This window comes from Rhineura floridana, chromosome 10 (assembly GCF_030035675.1).
Source record: "Rhineura floridana isolate rRhiFlo1 chromosome 10, rRhiFlo1.hap2, whole genome shotgun sequence".
Lineage (NCBI taxonomy): Eukaryota > Metazoa > Chordata > Lepidosauria > Squamata > Rhineuridae > Rhineura > Rhineura floridana.
The window spans coordinates 9117603-9137631 of record NC_084489.1 but is presented as its reverse complement, the minus strand read 5'-3'; the positions used below and the strand labels follow the sequence as shown (position 1 = coordinate 9137631).

The window sequence follows — 20029 nt, the reverse complement described above, 5'->3', positions numbered from 1 at the left end:
CCAAGCATCCTACAGTCAGCATGAAAAAGGAGTGTGTTAGTCACTGAGAAGAGTCTTCTAATATGCTTCCTTGCCTTTTCTGCAGATTGGAGCCAATCAGAGTGAAAGGAGGTGAGTCAGCCACTGAGAAGACTCTTCTCAGTTGCTAACGCTCTTCACTTTCATGCTGATTGGCTCCTAGAGATGTTTGTTGTTGTGAGAGAATGCATTAACAAAGATCTCATTCTTAATCCAGGAGCAAAAAAGGGTGTACGTGGCTGTAACTATCATGAAGGGACCCTGCAGCTCTGAATTTTCTACTAAACAACTGATAAATACCTATGTAACTTTGTGTCTGGAGACTTATTATTAAGAATCACTTTTCATAATTGTAAGGAGGTGTGTCCACACGCATGCATCCCAGGCACCTAAATGAGGGGAGAGAGCAGCATAGGGACATAAGCAGGTGTCTTATTCCAGGGTTCCCAAACCTTTCTTCTACATAGACCACTTGAAAATTGCTGAGGGTCTGAAAGTATCTGAAAATTTACTATGGGCATATGCAAGATAATTAACTCCCATTAGTAATAAGAGCAAGAATTTGAACTGTGCGTATGATATTGTAATTTAACGGTGTAATTTTAATTTTGCTAGTTGTTTACGTCACTACTATTGCCATTACATTCAGTGATTTTAAAGACTGATGAATAGATTAAGCGGTCTCTTAATCCTTGGCTGGCAGTGGTGGGACTTAATGGAATGTTGTAACCAATGCATCAGCCAAGGCAGAAGATTGGAGGAGGGGAGGAAAATGCCATTTTACTGCACCACTTCCCAGCCTGGTGTAGCAAAAATGGTCAGATTGGTCCCATAGCTGTCATGTGATGGCAGCAGGGTCAGTTCAGTCTGTCCTGAATCATCCAGCATTCAATGTCATTGGATGAGCCTGGTTTCTGGTATTATGAGAGAGGAAGAAAAGCATCTGTCTGTCCACTTCCTCCACACCTTAGGCTTTAGAGAGTTACACTGGCAACATACATAGGCCCATGCTTCCAGTTCCAAGGAGCTTATAATTTAAAATAGATAATGGGAGAATAACAGAAGGTAGGGGAGAATGTGGATAAATGCTACTGCACATACCTAGAATTTAATTATACTTGGACATGCTGAGAGAGGGGGCATTATAAGAGCTGTCTGGAGGGATCTTGCTGGGGTCCCCTGAAGAGATAGAAGGATCTGTCAACTTCAGTTCTCTCAGGTTCTCATTTTTTCCCATCTTAAATTAAGTTGTCTACATTTCTGCAGCAATTTGCAGAAGAAAAAAATAACAATCCTCACAAAAATTCTTCATCATTTAGTGCAAATTTCTCCTAATAAACACATTTTGTATGCAAATGTTCACATTTTTTGCAAGCAATTTATCCTTACAATGCATTTTTGTATGTTATTTTCACTAATATATTCATTTTTATGCACACTTTCCTATAATATATACATTTTTTCAAACATTGTTTTGTTCAAGATCTGCATTGCAAAATTCAGATAAGTGCAAATTTTGAAGGATGGTTGTTTTGATTCTTTTTTTTAATTAAAGTGTGAATTCGATAGTTTCAGCTTTAAATGTGAACAAATCTAATTTTTACCCCATCCCTAGTCCTAACTAGCATATTTATGATGGCACAAATTTTGCCCAAGAAAACCTGGGTTCGCATCACAGCTCAGTTATGAAATTCCCTGAGTGACTTGAGCAGATCATTGGGCTGGATCTAGACTAAGTTCACTAACTTAGTTCCCACTGAAATCAAGGAGACTTAACAATGGGAAGCAGAGGTTGGGGTGGCAGGTGGGGAAGGGGTGTCCCCACCCACTTACTAGCTCTGACCCTAACCAAAATTACCATGCACCCACCCCCAGGAAATGCAATCCTTGACAAATGAAACATTTCCCACCCTGCTCTGGTAATTAATTGTAGGTTTTGCTGTGGCACTTTTTTTATTTGTGACTCACAGAAAAGATTAGTGTTGGCCCCACAGAACTTTTAATCATTACAGATTGTGCATCATCATCCCCACAAATAGTATTCCCATCTGAGTTAAGATTTCAAGGTAGGATGTTAGAATGGTCTGTTCAATGAAGATTCTGAGCATGTTATGCAGAGAGTCTGTAAATAGACACATCCCCTTCTCATTTACCAATTCTGATTTATAATATGAGTGCAAAATGTCCTTCTGGAACTCCTGCTGGAATGATGGAAGTAGAATTCTAAACATAAAAACCCACAAGATTATTTCCACAGTCACATAGCCAGGACTGAACAATTTTGTTAGTGGTCCTAGTTTCGTAAATCTCTAGACTGATATGAATATTCTGTGGCAGCTGATGAAAAAATAGGTAATTTTAATAATTTATATGCATTCAGAATGCCCTGTTAGCAAATACAGAAAAGGGATATAGCATTTCAGTAAGTGATCACCAAGGTCTGCTTCTCATTTTACAGTGAAAAACTATACACAGCACTTGTGCGATTTAATTCCTTTTCTGAACTTGGATGAAAATATCGAGATGAAGACATCACGACTAGCTCTGAAGCAGCAATGAACTAGAGAAATGGTTGCATGAGCAAGTCTGGCTTCAAGCTAGATCTGTGCATTGATCATTTGAAGAAGAAGCATTGTTTACCAGGCTCTCACTTCAGGAATTGCTTTCTTCAAAACACTTATCTGTTACATTATAGCAGAAAAACAGTGTCAGGTTTGCTGTTTTCTGCATATGTGTGTGTGCATGCTTGGTTGAAACTATTGGCCAAGTAGCATACTTCGTGATTGGTGGTTGCAACTTGCCATAGCTTCTATTCTCTTAGGGCTAATCTACACATTCATGTACATTACTCAGGTTCGCATTACTCACCTCACAGATGAATGTGTGAACTACCTCTATTGAAAGCAATGCATTTTGATTTCGAGGGGCCTGTTGTCCCGCCCCTCGCTTTCTTGGAGTTGCTGGATGTTAAGATTGGGGGAGGATGTTGCTTTACATCTTGCAAATGAACTATTGCCACACTGGTTCGATGCTTACACCAGGAACCTCCATCTGTAGTTACACCTCCGGACTATACAGGAGAGAAGCCCTATTATTATTGGAACTTGTTGCTTCTACGTTATTGTTTAGTTTTTATTGTTAGTCTCTTAATGTTTTGATGTTTACATGTTCTGCTTTGTACGTTGCTTAGAGTGGCTCACAATTCAGCCAGATAAGCGACTAATAAGTCGAATAAATAAATAAAATAAATGGTGAGCAATATGAAATCTCTGGCTTTTAAACTTTGAGGGTTGTTTCATCCATGCAAATCATTATTACATGTTGTTAAGAGAGACAGCGAAACATGCATTCTTAATAAGAATATGCTACTAGTTTATAACGGCTAGAGCATGTACCCCACCAGTCCAATTTGTGGCTCAGATTTGTAAATGCAGATCAGGCCCAATCCAGTGTGGACAGATTTGGACTTGATACGACCAGATTCAGATCTGAATTCAGATCACAAGCTGGATATTACAACTCTCCAGAAATCCCACTGAAGCAAAAGCAAAACAGTTACAACTTTCTTGCATTTTGACCATGGTAGCAGTTATATAGGGGATTAAACCTGCCAATTTGCACGTGGATAGCTACAGGGGTTTTCATGCTAGCCACCCTTAAATTTTAAAATGTTTAAATATTAAAACAGACATAATGGCTTTATTTTGATGAAATTTGGTATTGTAGGCTCTATAGTGGGAATTAACTCTGCCAAATTTCAGGTGGGTAGCTCCAGGGGTTTTCATGCTAGCCACCTTTAAAGTTTGCTTTTTCCAAAAAAATTTTTTAAAAAAGACTGTGACTGACCAGTTATGCCAATTCTCATGTTTCTGTTTTTCCCCTGTTCCCCTGAGGGTTTTTTAAAATTAGATTTGCAATACTATACATGAATGGGTGGTATAAGGCAGGCACAGGCTAGAAGCACCATGGAGGTAATATGAACATGGGGACATGAAATTGGGGACAGGGTAGTTCCTATACAGAAGATTAACAGAGCCAAATTTAAGGTGGTTAGCTCCAGGGATTTTCATGCTAACTACCTTAAAGTTTGCTTTCTCTCTCTCTCTCTCTTTTTTATTTAAGTTTTTAAAAAGACTGTGTGTGGTCAGTTATGCTATACTCCTGTGTTTCCCGTTTCTTCCTTCAAGATTTTGAAAAAATTTGAGGGTTTAAAAAAATTAGGTTTATGATACTAGACCCACGTACGTAGCATCAGGCAGGCATGTGCTGGAAGCAACATGGAGATAATATGCACATAGGGACATGAAGTTTGGGCACATGGGAACCCCTATAGAGGGCCTTAACCCTACCAAATTTCAAGCCATCTTTAAAAGTTGCTTTATCCTGTAGTGAATCGAAAAATAAAAATGCTATTTAATATTAATAATTTTCACTGTGGTTAGCAATTGGAAATAATAATAATATAATAATAATAATAATAATAATGTATAACCACTCAAGTATCTTCTTATTGTTTGGCAGTGGCAACTGGAAAATAATACTGAATTCAGAAAGCTGTGACTAAATGATTATTTAATAATTCTTAGCAATCAGAATAAAATAAAATGAAAAAATATGGACAACAAACTTTTTCAAAAAAATATGTAAATAAGGATGGGACTAGAATTTATTTGGAAAGAACAGAAAACATGAACAAACTGAAGAAATGCAACCCAACTCCTACCAAACATTTCTAAGGGACAGAATTTACAAAATATTTCTGCATTTTAAGACTTCACCCCTTCCAAACACGGAGATTGGAGCGAGTTGGGTGGAGTGATACCAATCTAGCCTCCCTCCCTCCCTCCCTTCCCATCCTGGTGTTGTCCTTTATGGTATTGTTATTGCTCCATTTTAGAGACACCCTATCTGGGTTCATTAGAGACTGTTTTGAGTTACAGATCTGTACAAATCTCTACAAATCAATTCTGGACTAGCCGATCTGCTTTGTAGAGGTTTGTAGCTGCTTCAACCTGATTCGGACAGGATACAAATAGGCCTGAATCAGTCCTATTTGATTTCTTATTTATAATTTGCATAAATACCAGTGCACAGCCCTAATAACAACCATTTCTTATACCAGTACAGGAGGATGATACATGCAAAATTAACCATGACAATTATTACCTTTCAATTTTCTTTTTTCTTTCTTTTTTTGACAGGACCAGCCGTAAGGTACAGCCAGTTTGAAGTGTCTGAGCCACAACCACCTCCTCTTGTTGGTCAGCACACATTGGATGTGCTAAAGGGTACTCTAGGGTACAAGGATGGTGCCATAGAGCAACTGCTGAGCTCTGGAGTAGTAGCAGCTTAACTGTGAATGGCTTTAGCGTCTGTCATTGATGGAGAAGAAACGTTCTTGATTCTACTAGGACCTCTTTAGGTTTCACAACCTTCGATGGAGATATGTTTAAGGTGTAATCTGAAACACATCCAGCAACAAAATATCAACCTGCAAAGTTTTTAAATAATCATTTTTTGCTACCTTTCAGGTAGTGGTGAGAGGGACGTGTGGAGGTATCCTTCAAGCAGTGCTGTGCTTGTCAGGATGGGAATGGGGGGAACACAAGGTTGGGAGAACTCCAAGGTGGCAGCAGTGACCCTGCAGCAGTGACCCTGTGGGGCTCTGCCACCAATGCAAAGTTGCTCCAGCCTCACCATTGCTGCCCCACCCCATTCCAATGAGGAGAGCGCTGCCACCAGGAGGACCTCCCCCTCACAAGTCACTGCTGCCTGAAAGACAGAGCTGTATATTTCAATGTCAAGTTCAAATGCTAATATTCCCCAGATTTTTTTACTGCTATAGAATGTAATTTTTACCATAATCCCATTAACTTTCTACAAAGTTACATGAAAATAGCAAATGATTGTTACACTTGTGTGCTACCCAATTGTAAACTGCTTTCTTAAAATATTTTAGCATGAAATCAAGAAAGTGAGCAAATAAGTGGTCTCTGTTCTTTTTAATGGGGGAAGAGGCTTGGTAAAATTAATTTAAGAAGGTTTAAGTTAAACTAATGTTAATTTAAGTACTTCCAAGTATGATTGCTATTATTTGATTGCAATCTGCAGCTGTGTTGCAGTTTAGTTGCTTAGTTGCAATAAACTTAGTTGCATTTCTTCAAGTATGCAAATAACATATTTCAAGCCTAGCAGAGTGCTAAAAGATTAACGAATGGTGCTGGTGCTTTAGTCCAAGAAGCCTCCTAAGTTCTGCTGAATTCTGTCTGTGGCTGGCTATATGGATTTTCATTTTATAAGCTGCATTGCCTTCCAGGAAGCATGGTTCTGTCTTTGAGGACTGGAAGTGATGCTTGTCATCCAGGTTATCTGACTTGGGATATTTTATGTGAGCTCTTTTAATATGGGAGTAAAAATTAATTAAGAGCTGACTAGTTACAATTTCTGGGCAAAATCCTGAGTACCTAGTTTTATGACAATGGCAGATAAAAACATTCCGTGGAATATTTCATCACCAGTTGTTTCCATCTTACATTTGTCACAAAAACATTTGAGAAGATGGGGAAAGGCCCCAAAATCACATGGGAAGGCAGCCTTTCTTACTCATTAAGTCACTACTGAGTAATGTGAGGTGATGTTTTTCTGTCTCACTTGATTCAGAATGTCTTATCTTAATTGAGCTAATTCAGGATTGATTTTGGTCTGGTTCAAATTAGTTTATTTAAACTTGGCCTCATAAATCCTGATTGCACTCTGGATTATGTAATCAAGAGCACAAAAGGGCCAGCAACGACATATCCCAAGCATCCTAGCACCAGCAGACATTCTTCAGCATGCTTATTGGAATGTCTATTGCTGCCAGGGTGTCTGGGAAATCAAATTCCTAGTCCTTCCCAGATCAATAGATATCCTAGGTTTCCCAGCAGTAATGGAGGAATGTCCAGATCTAGTTTGAAAGCATGCACCAAAAAATTTACTTCCTTTTCTGAGCCAGAGCAGCATACTACTAAGCATGCCAAGCTGGCAAAAATTATTTATGAATCAGTTAGCTGTGAACTTACTATCACTATTATTGATGTCCCAAAATAAAATCAACCTTGCAATTCCATCACCACATTTTCAATAGTGCCTTTCTCTGGAAACTCATTGATGAATTTCAGAAAATCCATGCCAAGAGCTACTAATTGCGTGAGTAAAGCTAGTAGAATCTAGGCCATAATTAACAGCATGCGATACTTGAAAGCAAAACCACTTTTTGTATACAAAGCAATATGGCATTTCTTTAAGCGTGGTGCAGGGTGGGGGATGATTGTTCAATCTTGCAGGCATATAATTTAGATCAAAAGTAAATCTTGAACAAGAAGATTCAAAAATCTTAGTGTGTGCTAAAGTAAGGCATTGCCTTCCTTTCCCTGAAACTAAATAAAACTAACCGAAACTGACACTCAACAAATAATGACCATATTTCACTCAAAGGATCGGAAACAGGCCTGCCATTATAAGTGGCCTGTCACTTTGTTTCCAGTTTAACGAACAACATCCTTCATGTTAGATTTGAACTTCACAGCTATATATTGCTTTCCAGGGGAGAAAGAAAGAGAAAATTATTACATAATTGAGTTTAAATGGAACTGCAATTGTGTTTGAAGTTGTTGGCAGGGGCTTCCTTCGTTAAGCTTATTTTGAATATCTTTGTGCTCTCTCATTTTCAGATTTCCTACTAATCTTTTTTCCTTCTTGCATATACGTGTGTGAGTATGTGTGTCAAATTACAATCTTAGGACTAGAGTCAATACTTTGCCATGTGCTAAACACATCATGAGATTCTGGATAAAGAGGCGCCTCTAAGCATCAAAAGATTGGTATGAGTGCCAAAGGGGGTGACCATGGGCAGCAGTACGGAGTCAGGGATGGTTTGGGAGGGAGAACTGCGTAATTCACCTTTAATTCAAGAATAGCAGCATAGATTCATGACAGAAACAATGCCTGGAAGTCAGTTTTAGATGTAATGATCTGGCCCTAAACTGGGCACTGCTTATTGCGGAAAACAGCTCCTTCCAAACTGATATTTACAAAATATACATGCTGTTTCAGTTTAGTGAGGGCCATTCTTTCTTATTTCCAAGAACAGAATAAGATACAGCAGACTGTACTTAGTTTATTTCAAGATGTCCTAAAGTATCTTTTTTCTTCAATAATTTCCAAGCTATGGAAAGAACTGTCACCAAATCTATTTATGCAAACCAGAATGTAGCCCCATTGGCTTGGTTTTTAATTCCATACTTTATTTTGGTTCCAAGTTCTGATACACAAACACATACACAAATATGAAGTGTATTTTCTTCTCCTTTGGGCCACAATAGATATGCAAACATACAAGTTAAAAGGCTTGGTGGAACTTTGGGGCCACATCACCAGTTTCCTCAGAAGAAAGTTACAGTGAGTTAAAGTTTGCTGTGAGTATGCTTAAGATCACAGCCTCAGAATGTTTTTAAGCACCTTTAACTGCAGCCAGCTTTGTAGCTAGACTTAGCAGAATGGGAAGGGAGGGGCATTTCCACAGAGTTCTCCTCAGCACAAACCAGCCTCTTAATTTTGACCCATGATAATTGCACTGTTTTCAAATCAGCAACATGCTCCAGGATATTCTGACTCTAGCTAACTGTGAACAACCCAGACTGAGTTAGACAGAGAGTCTAAATTGCTGGCTTTTTAGATATGCCCTTCCTGAAAATGTTTGAAAGTCAAATTCACAAACATGAATATTTAAATTGCTTAGTGATTGAGGCTGGATTTACCTGGTCGGCAGAATGACACCGTATGAGAGGAATGACATAATAGAAGAAAAAGCAGAGGTTAATCAAAGTTGGGAAGAGAACCATTCTTTTTATAATTCACATTTTTCTGAGAAGTTTGTGCCTCAAATGCAGAGCTTGGAAAAGTTACTTTTTTGAACTACAACTCCCATCAGCCCCAGCCAGCATGGCCACTGGATTGGGCTGATGGGAGTTGTAGTTCAAAAAAGTTAACTTTTCCAAGCTCTGCTCATATGTATAAATTCCTCCGCCTGTACTATGCACACCATCAACAGAAGTAGTACCACACAGCCTGCAGAACACCACTGGGATATATTTAAACATAACTACAAGTATAATCCTTACTGACTGGGGTTGATGAGAGTTGTAGTCCAAAACATCTGGAGGGCACCAGGTTGGTGAAGGCTGGTATAGAATAACACTGAACAGTTGACCTCAAAGAAGGCATTATCTTATTTTAAAAATTGGTGTTGACATGTAGAAGTGATGCATGTTCAGATTGCAGATTGTTGGCCAGCATGTTCCCTGTCTAATTGTCTCAGACCCCAAACGCAGGAAACCACAGTTTCCAAAGCTTCCATTTACTGAAACTGACTATAATCTTCCTAGTTGCTACATTGTGAAAGACTTCCAGAAATTATTTGGCCACAAGTATTACTTGAATAATATCATACATTGGGCTTTAAAAAATGTTAAGAAGCTGAACCTTTTCTATTGTTACAACACTAGACCCGAAAATCCAGATTCTGAGAGAAAGTGAAAACACCCTGGACAAAATGGAAATTATTTGTTTGTTTTTTTAGAAAAGGCTTAATCCCATTCTCTAGGACTTGAAGCATCATTTTGATTGCCAAAGTATGAAGCTGGCTATTATGAAATAGAGATTATGAAGTGCTGCAAGAAGTCTGTCTCTACATAAAAGTCTGAGGGCCAAACAAAATGAGATCAATGATTGGATTTCCTGACCAATAACAGTTTGGCAAAAAGCACCCATGGGTGTTAGTGGTTTGAAATTGTGGCACTTGGGGAAGGGAGCTGAAACCATGAAACTTTCCCCGCACCATTTCTTTGATGAAGAGCCACACACATGTACACCAAAACAGATATTTCCTCTGTTGGGGAAAACCTATGTGCACCTCTGTGTTTTCCCTAATGGAACAAACAGAAGCTTGGTAGGTGGCAATCTTTTGGATCATATAAAGAGGGTCAAAAATGCTGACCTTGTTAAAGTGACGACATCAGTCGGAAACAGAGATGCCCATTGGACCCTGCATCCCTTCTTCTTTAGGCACTTTCCCAGAAGAGGAGGGGGGAATGAAGATCCCACTTCTGATCCCAAGTCATTTAGGGTTTTGTACACTAGTACAGATCACCTCAGCTGCATGCAAGGAATTCTCTAATTATTAATAACTCTGATCGCTTGAAACCTGCAAAAGCACCACTGCCCAGTAACCATAATAGTTTGGCATGAAATCTATGGTATAGAGCATGATCAGAGACAAAGCACTGTAATGCTTGGGAAAAGGGGTCTAGGCCACTTAACCTAAACTAGTCTAGCACAGGCCCAACGCCTATAGAGGGCTGAAATACGTCACAAATTTGTGTGTCCTAGGCCTCACCTTCTTGGAGGAAAAGAGCTTTGTTTCAAAAGTGTGTCCTCTAGTAGAGCCAAAGTGTCTCCTGCTGGCTTTGGGAATGGCATAGTACTGAAGATGTCAGCAAAGAGACATTCTCCAGAGCAGAATCTCTCCTGAACATGGTTTTCTGGGGTTATCTCAGTTGTTGATGGTCTAGAAAAAAGGGTCTTCCCCATTCTCAGGGGCCTTAATTCCCCAGGACACCTCTTCTAATGCAGAAATGTCTGAGGTTGAGCCCTAGACCTTTATAGTTAACCAGTCGACAAAAACATGCATTGGGAAATATGCAAATCTATAAGAAAATTGCACTCTAACCATATTTGAGTCTCTTCAGTTTGTTACTAAAACCAGTAAAGCATATGTGTGTTTTAAGGAAGAGGAACAATCAAACACTACTCACAAAAAAGGCAATTTGTGTAGGGTTGGGTGGCTTATTGTGCATGTAAGCCAGGCTAGAACCAGAAATGGGACTTGCCTAAATCCCATGGTAGGCAACACAATGTGAATTATGAACTTTCCCGATTCACAGGTAATCCACAAACCAAAAAATATTTGCTGATTCTGCAAATAAAATAATGAATACATTGGAGAAGACCACGATCTGGCCTCAGTCAGTTCTCAAGTACTGAAAAGGTGAAACCTGCCAGATAAATATTATGTTACTAATTATTCACCTAGCTGTGTTTTACACTTGCGGGGCTCTTTTACAGATAATGTTTCAAAACCATTCACAAGGAATTCATTGCAAATATCTCTCGGGTCACTGAGATCCCTGAAAGCTGGGTCAGATATTCAAAGGCATACTGTGGAAACACTGAGTAATGTACTTAATATTCATAAGACACTGCAGAATTGTATAACGTTGAAGAATTCAGTATAACTCCCTGAACCCACTGTTTGTAGTTGTAAGTATGACTTTGACCACTGCTGATGAGGTAGAATGATGATACAACAGCTTTTCCCTATCTTGATTGTACTGAACACCAACAGGACAAACAGAGGATCGATTTATATGTGACTGCAAAGAGATCAGAACCACGTCTCCATGCTGCCTTGCTATGGCTGAAAGACCCGTACCACTGGATCAACTCCCTTGGCTCTTTCAAATGTTTTCAGGAGACACAAAAGTAGTTCCCACACATTTCTGAATCAATGACTTCAGAGAAGATGAACAGAAAAGATGCTCATGTATCTCCCCTGTCCTTAACATGCATACTTATTTTCCTGGCAACAGAGGAAGGAGGGAACAGACAAAGACAGGAAGTAAAGAGGATTTATAAGAATTTCCTAAAATGCATCCTGAGAATGTCAAATAATCCAGAAATCTCTTTGAGTTTTGTAAGAGGGAACCAATGTGCATTGAGCTATTGTGTGAAATTGAGCATAGGAAACTGCCCTCTACTAAGTCAGACCATCTGTCCATCTAGCCCAGTATTGTCTACACAGTGGCTGGCAACAGCTCTCCATGATTTCAGATGGGGAGCATCCATATCCCCTCAACCACGGAGCTATAGTCCCTCTGGGGAAAAAAATGCTCTGGATGCCTCTAAAATGGAGCACTTCAGCGCATGGAGTGGCATTAATTAATATGCATATATTTGCACAAGGCCAACAACAGAAGAGGGAGGAAAAGAGAGACTGTTCACATTTCTAATGGAGGTCAAACAGTTTGAAAGGTCTTTTCCGCTGAAAAACAGAAAAGCAGGTAGTTAATCATATTGGCTTAGATAATGCAGACTAAGTTAGTTGAATGTTGATCCTGTTTAAATCAATGGGACAAGTTGGTTATGATTTAAGTCCCATTGATTTTGATGAGAACTAAGTGCAACTAACAGTCTGGAGCCAGCTCATTGAATCTGTGCAAAAACAGTTCTAACATTCACATTTTTATCATTTTTTTCATGGATTTTTGTAGACCTCTTGATCTGCTCAAAATGCACAGGGTTTTATTATTAAGTTGACTATTGAGCACCTTTGTAACCCTTTTTTCCTGTCTTTGCCAGATTGCTATAGTAATGGTTCCCCTCCTTTTTCTTTCTTCAGTAGCCTTTCCATGGCTGACACATACTCTGAAAATAGGCTAGGTGAGACAAGTGTAGGATGGGGACCTAGTAATAGGATCCAAGGAGAAGTTGAAAAAGAATAAATGAAAAGAAGGCCAAATTTGGCTGCCTCACCTGACATTTCCACTCCACCCTCGCCTAGATGATATTCAAAGAGCTGGGATCTGTCATTTTGTATAGCTATTTATTTTATTTATTTATTTATTTAATTTATTAGTCACCCATCTGGCTGGTTATCCAGCCACTCTGGGCGACGTACACCATAAAAACATACAATTTACATTAGAGCATTAAAAAATCTCAACCAATGATAATAAAACCTAACCCACCCCAAAAGCCTGCCTGAAAAGCCAGGTCTTCAAGGCCTGGCGGAAGCTCATCATAGAGTGGGCATGGTGGAGATCATTTGGGAGGGAATTCCACAGAGTGGGGGCCACAATTGAAAAATCCCTCTCCCTAGTCCTCATCAGTCTAGCTGTTTTAACTGGTGGGATGGAGAGAAGGTCTTTTGAGGCTTTTGAAGTACCTAAACTTACATCCATTTTATACTACCTGCTTTTGATTTAAAATAGTTCCATCCTCCAAAGTTTCATTGTTGGAGTAAGAAATCTGATGATTTGGAAGGGTATACAGTGGAGCATATTTTGTGGTTATTGTTCTTGTGATGTGTCCAATATAAACCACTTTAGAAAACCTCTGCTTTCTGCAGCTTAAACCCACTTTTGCAGAATAGTGACTTTCCAACTGGCTAGGAGGTGGGCTTTCTAGTTGTCATTTAATGGATTTTCTGTGGAGAATGTGATTTACATTATTTTATTACATTTTTATCCCAACCTTCCTCTAAGGAGCTCGGGGTGGTGTACATACCCCCCCTCCCCGATATTGTCCTCACAGCAACCATGTGAGGTAGGTTAGGCTGAGCAGTAGTGGCTATTCCAGTGTCACCCAGTAAGCTTTATGGATGAATAGGGATTTGAACATGGGTCTCCCCAGTCCCCAGTCCATCAAAGCAAACTCATCTGAGAGTCTAGACGGGTTACATCTAGGCTTTACTAAGTGTTTCTTGCCATTATTTTCTTTGTATCAAAGTACAGGGAATTAAAAAGTTTTAAACTGCAGGACCCTTCTGCAGAATCTGGCTGGGGTACAAACTGCAGCTGGTTGAGAAATCATGCCCTAGTAGCCAGATCTACTATTACTGACTCAGGAATCGGCAACACATTTCACGTGAAAGCTTGTGTTTGGGTTTTCTTCCTTTATTAAAATATTATTACTTTTAATATCCTATGGATACAGGTTATACTATATCCTTATTTTTTTAAGCTCGCAATGTATTGAAATTATATTAGGATTACAAGATAATAATTGATCAAGTTATTCAATTTTTACGAAACTGAGGGTGAATATAGGCTAAACACCAAGTGGCAACGCACTGAAGGGTAGATGTCACCAAAATGCAATGGTGCTTTCGGAGATGGGGGGGTGGCGAAACTACTCTGGAATTCTCTGGAGATCTTCCTATTAACTTGCACTTCACCACTTCTGTCAGAAATTAGGTGAGATAATACTCAGGCATCCTTAAGAGCCCTTAAAACTGAGGTTAAAAAGCAAAAATATGAATTCCATTGGAGGAAACTGCTGAACAGGAAGATAATTTTTTTAAAAAACACTGCTGTGCGTGCTGGTGTGCATCACGGACCACATCTTGTTGCAAACTCACATAGGGTCATCAATGTAAAGTGAATCCAGTTCTGACTAGTAGAAACTTCCAGGCTGGTTTTATTATCTCCTTGTGCTGTCAGTCCTTTGCAAGATGTTTACTGCTGCCTCGCCCTGACGACATTGCAGCCACTGTTTGCTTTCCTATGGTGATCACTGAAGAATGCTGAGCAACCACTGGGGTGTGTGCCAGCTTGACAGTGCAAGGTTAACCTTAACCTCTCCTTCTTTGTTTGCAGCCGTTCCTCTGGCAGCAGTCACCCTTGGAATTAACTTTTCATCCAAAAAGAGGGCATTTGTTTTCTGTAGTAATGCCATGACCAAATCCAAATGCAAGCAACTGGAAGTTTAATCAGAAATCCAGCTCCTCTGCATGAGAAATAAGCCCTCAAACACGACCCTGATTGTGCATTGACACTTGTTAAATGACCACAGCACAGGAAGAAAGCCAGGATGTGGGGGACTCGTGACTCAGGATGTTGCTGCAATCCTGGGGACAAATGCCCCACGTCATAGAGTTACCATACACGAGGTTTAGAAAAAAAATAGGGTTATTGCTAGTGACCCAGAAACGGGGCAGGACGGTTACAAAAAGCCAGAGCAGAAGCTACACCAGTACTTGAAAGGCTCAGCTGTTGCTGCCAGAGCTTTTCAATTGCTCATTAATACAGATGTGACAAACATCTTCCCAAGTGCTTTTTGTCAGCTAACTGGAAAGCTGCTTCTGTTGTCAGAATCATAGCTTTATACTCCGTTATTGTTAGTCCTGGACTCCAGAAACTATGAAAACAGAAATATGAAGAAGGGATTGCAATGATGGGTGAACGAGGGCAAGCCCATTATGTTTCAGGAAACATTTAACAACTATTTGTCTTTTAGGAAAAGCTTGGGGATTTGGAAGAGAGAAATGGAGACAAAACTCTGAATGGCTGAAGACTCCTTGAGGGTTGGAATTGGGGAAGAAATTTAGACTGGGTAAATACATTTTTAATGTGACCCTATTTACTGTGCATTTGAAACAATACAGTACCTATCCTTTGAAATTCTCACTTCTCTGAATTTTGTGATGGAGTTCCACAACCAAAAGATGTTTATGTAAGGCGAAAGTGTTAATAAAAATGCATATAGGGAGAATAACACAGGGGACATAGCTTGCAAAAATATGTATATTTGACATAAATGCATATAAAATGTGTATATTAGGAGAAATGCACATTAAAATGCTGATGAATTATGAGGATTTTTTTAAAAAATGCAGAAATGGGTCAAACTGAATTTAACAATGGAAAAAATGAGAAGCTGAGAGAAACTTTCTTGGGTGGTACTGCGTATCTCTCTCTGTGGATCTGATGTGGGTTAGTAAATCTAAAGCTCTACTTGTATATTTATAAATAAAACCAAAAATTGCTACAAAAATGTCATTTGCCTTCCATGTTTTTTCATCCAAAAGAAAATAAACCTCTCAAACTATGACTGTACAAAGTACACCCCCCCCCAATCTGATTAGGGATCCAATTTGATTATTTTGGTTGGACACTGATTTGGGCCAGATTGATCCATGCCTGGTCTGATTTGACCTGTACCATGGATCTGGGTCGCAATCTGACTCCAGGTCTCCCTTTCACTTGCACTGGGAACCCCAAAAATGGCCATAATGTTTTGTTTATTAACATAAGTGCATATAATTTGGGGACTTGGTAACCCCTCAAGAGAGGATTAGCCCTGCCAAATTTGGACAGGATTTTTGTTATGCTAGCCACCTTTAAACTTTGCTTTCTAAAAAAACGATCCTTTAAAAAAAAGACTGCACCGTCACTTGAATGCTCAACCCTGCAATTCTCACCATCCTTTCCCCAAGTGCTGTGACTGGAGAGTGTTGGATGAGATTATAGCCCTGGAGCTCTCAATATGCAAAGTCCAGCTCCCCCATCACTCCCCCCCCCTAGCATTTTCCTTATACAGTGTTGTAATTAATAAATTACAACACTTTGAAGATATTCTGTCTGGCTTTCTGAGAAACTGTTTTGAGCTACGATCAAAACAGTCACTCTGTGTCTATGTGACTTGGTCTGAGGAGATACTGAGCTTTGTTGATTCAATCTGTATCCAGCCAGAATTGTCACAGATCGTCTCGATTCAGTTTGTTATTCAGGATTCAGACTGTTCAGTTGCACAGCCCTAGCTAGAGCTTCTCACCATTCCTGGAAGTGTGCTACACTATTTGGAATACATCCCACTGACGCTGCTAGTTTCTGAGCATGAGTCCCCAGGCTATCCTTATATTAAGAGACAGACAGACAAGAGCGGTTTATTTTGTATCAGGACTGCAATATGTACAATTGGGTGGGAAAGCAGATATATTCAGGCAGGCACGTTCCTTACAGGTATCTATCAGAGGAGTTCTTTCAGTAATATATATTGAACTGTTTCAGGATTATTCTTGTATTAATACCCCCCCATCCCCACAAAAATGTATTCCTGGACAATAACATTGCTAAGTATTTGGCAAGAATCTAGGCCATAAGGCAGCCTTTCCCAACCAGTGTGCCTCCAGATGTCATTGGACTATAACTCCCATCTTCCTGACCATTGGCAATGCTAGCTGAGGCTGATGGGAGTTGTGGTCCAACAACATCTGGAGGCACACTGGTTGGGAAAGGCTGCCATAAGGAAACATGCTAGATCTTGTCTCCTCTCTCCACCACACACATCTTACATGCACACACATACACTGTCATGAACATTAGTAGTGGTGCTATTCATTATGTATATATAACATTCAAGACATTTACATTCTTTTCTTGTGCTCACCCTTGTCATGACCCTTTGAGGCAGGTCCCTATGGGAAACTGAAACCAAGGGGGGCACTTGACCAGGACAGCATAAGTTGGTTTTACTAGTGCAGGAGTTCCCAAATTGTGGTCCACAAGCTCGGAATTGGGAGGCACCGTTTAGTGGTGGCTCCAGTCCTACCTGGTGGAAAGGTCCCAGAAGGTGGTGCTGGGAGACTACTGCTCGACCCACTGGCCTCTGGCTCATGGGGTCCCACAGGGTTCCATTCTGTCTCCCATGCTCTTTAACATCTACATAAAACTGCTGGGACAGGTCATCTGGAGATGTGGGGTATAATGTAATCAATATGCTAATGACACACAACTCTCTCTCTCCCTACCATCTGATTGCACAGAGGAAGTGCTCATCCTAAACTGGTGCCTAGAAGCTGTGAAGGGCTGGATATGGGCTAACAAACTGAAACTTAATCCAGACAAGATGGAAATGTTGCTAGTCAAGGGGAAAGCTGTTCCAGGGATAGGGCTGCAACCTGTTCTGGATGGGGTCACACTCCCCTTGAAGGAGCAGGTCTACAGTTTGGGAATATTCCTGAATCCTGCCCTGTTGCTTGAATATCATGTGGCTGTGGTAGCCAGGAGAGCTTTTGATCAACTCAAACTGGTCTATCATCTGCACCCATTCCTGGAAGCAGTTGACCTGGCCACAGTGACACAAGCATTGGTGACATTGAGTTTTGATTACTGTAACACGCTCTACGTGGGGATGCCTTTGAAAATGCTTCAGAGATTGCAGTTGGTTCAAAATGTGGCTGCCAGAACAGTAACTGGATCGCAGCATGGGAATCATATCCCTGTGCTTTATCGACTCCATTGGCTCCCGGTTTGTTTCCGGGCCCAATTCAAAGTGCTGATTCTGCAGCTCTAAACAGCCTAAACAGGCATTCTAGCATTTTAGCATTTTAGCATTCTGTATTGTAGCATTTAGCATTTTAATATTTTTAGTATTTTAATATTTTAGTATAGTTTTTTTTGGAAATTCAATGAGTCATGTTTTTAAATTGCTTAATGTGCGGTTTTAAATTGTATGTTGATATTTTGATGTTGTGAACCGCCCAGAGAACTTCGGCTATGGGGCGGTATAAAAATTTAATAAATAAATAAATAAATAAAACTACCCAAATGTAGTGTCCGTAAATGCCTGTGGAATTCCTTGGAGATTGGAAAGAGAACTTGTGACTTGAAAGGTTCAGTTTGATTCGAGGTTTCCTCACCTCTTATGAAGGGCCCCAGGAACACCTCCAGGAAAACCTTTTTCTTTCTTTTTTTTCCAATTAATTTTTATTCAAATTTTCAAAACCAAAACAATACAAAAAGAAAAAACACAAATCAATAACTAATACAATAAAAAAAGAAAAAAATATTAAAATATTGACTTCCGATTTGTCGTAGTTCAGCTATAAGTCTATAATATATAACAAGCCTGTCTCTTAATAGATTATAAATTCACCTTCCTCCAGCGGTTATCTTAATTGGTATCAAATCTCATTAACATCATATCATTTTATTCTTCCACAAAAAGTCAAAGAGAAGTTTCCAATCCTTGAGATATATGTCCATCAATTTTTTTTCTAGATAAACATGTCTATTAATCCAACTCATCAAGTCTACTAAGTCCAGTAATTTCAAATCGCTCTTCTTCCATTATCCTTGTTGGTTCCATCTTCCATCTTCACGCACCCAATAATCTTGCTGTCATAGTCATATAATAAGAGTCTGATAGGAATTTCCTTTATCACAGATATTTCCTTGCCATCAATTCCGAACGTATCACTGAAGTATTGTTGCAAAGCCGCATCTCTGTTCCTCTTTTTTACAGAATACACTAGCACATCTCTTGACGATTTTTCCATTGACACAAAACAGGGATTAATTCTGTTAACTTTCTCCATTTCAAGTTCCATCAAATCCTTCCAGTCCAGGAATTTTTTCGAACCAATAATATCTTTATCTCCAATCTCTTCATCAATTCCTTCAGGGACAGCGCTGAGTTCCAAACCGTAATATTTGTCTCCAGGATCCATCACAGCCAGGAAATCCAAATCTTTTTCCAGGTCCATATTTAATCCAATCTCCATAGTTTGAACCTTGCCTTTAATTTTTCTTTCATCCTTTTTTGGTTTTCCAGATCTATCTTTATTCTCCTTTCTCATAGAATCCTGAATTTCTTTCAGCTCCTGTCTCATTTCGTCAAATTCAATTCTCAATGCTTGACTATTATTTCTCAGTTCTTGTTTTATTGACTTAATCCCATTCATTATTTTCTGAAACATATCTAAAGATAAAGTCCCTTCTTGTACATCCATGATCTTCTTAATTGTCATTCTTAAAACCAAAGGAACAAAACTCCTTCAATTTTCAATGTCCCAAGCAAAGAGCAATTTATTTTTTTATCCAGTTACAAAGGAGTTAATCTTTCAAACCAACTGACATCACACTCTAGACAGCCCTTATCTCTTATATGCCCAGAAGTGCAAGAACAGCTTTAGTTCACAGCGTCCAAATAACTAGTAGCAGAAAGAATGAGCAGATTCGTCAAAAAAAAAAGTAGACCAGAAAAAATAGTCCCAGACATATATTATACAAAAGTCTTATAAATCAAAAAGATTTTTCTTTTCTCTTCCAATCAGAAACCCCTCATCCGTTGTAATCTTTATAATGCTAATTTCCATGTCAGCTTTTTGCAATAAAAAAAAGATAGGCTATTTTTATTTTCTTCCCCCTTAGTTCCATGAGTAAAAGAGAAAGTTTTGACTCACCCAGGTTTTCTTAATTGCTGGTTCTTTGACAAATCTCTTTAGCTGTATAGATAACAAAATAATAAGCATAGACAGGAAAATGCTTGCCTGTTAGACCGTTTTTCTTTGAAGGAAAAAAAACGGCTCACTTATTCAGCTGAGCTAGCTAGAAATCCTAGCTCCGTCCGA

General features: G+C 39.3%; 1 protein-coding gene across 4 annotated transcripts in view; it reads left to right on the top strand.

Annotated features, from left to right (window-relative positions):
* Positions 1–7670, top strand: part of SUGCT (succinyl-CoA:glutarate-CoA transferase) — a 483400-nt gene extending 475730 nt beyond the window's left edge. Inside the window, exon 14 of one of the 4 annotated variants that reach the window (XM_061586661.1) lies at positions 5220–7670. In XM_061586661.1, the coding sequence (XP_061442645.1) occupies positions 5220–5371 (152 nt within the window). In that variant the 3' untranslated portion in view covers positions 5372–7670. The remainder of the gene's footprint in view (positions 1–5219) is intronic. The other 3 variants (XM_061586668.1, XM_061586667.1, XM_061586662.1) reach the window with 3 other exon arrangements.
* Positions 7671–20029: the final 12359 nt, after the last annotated feature.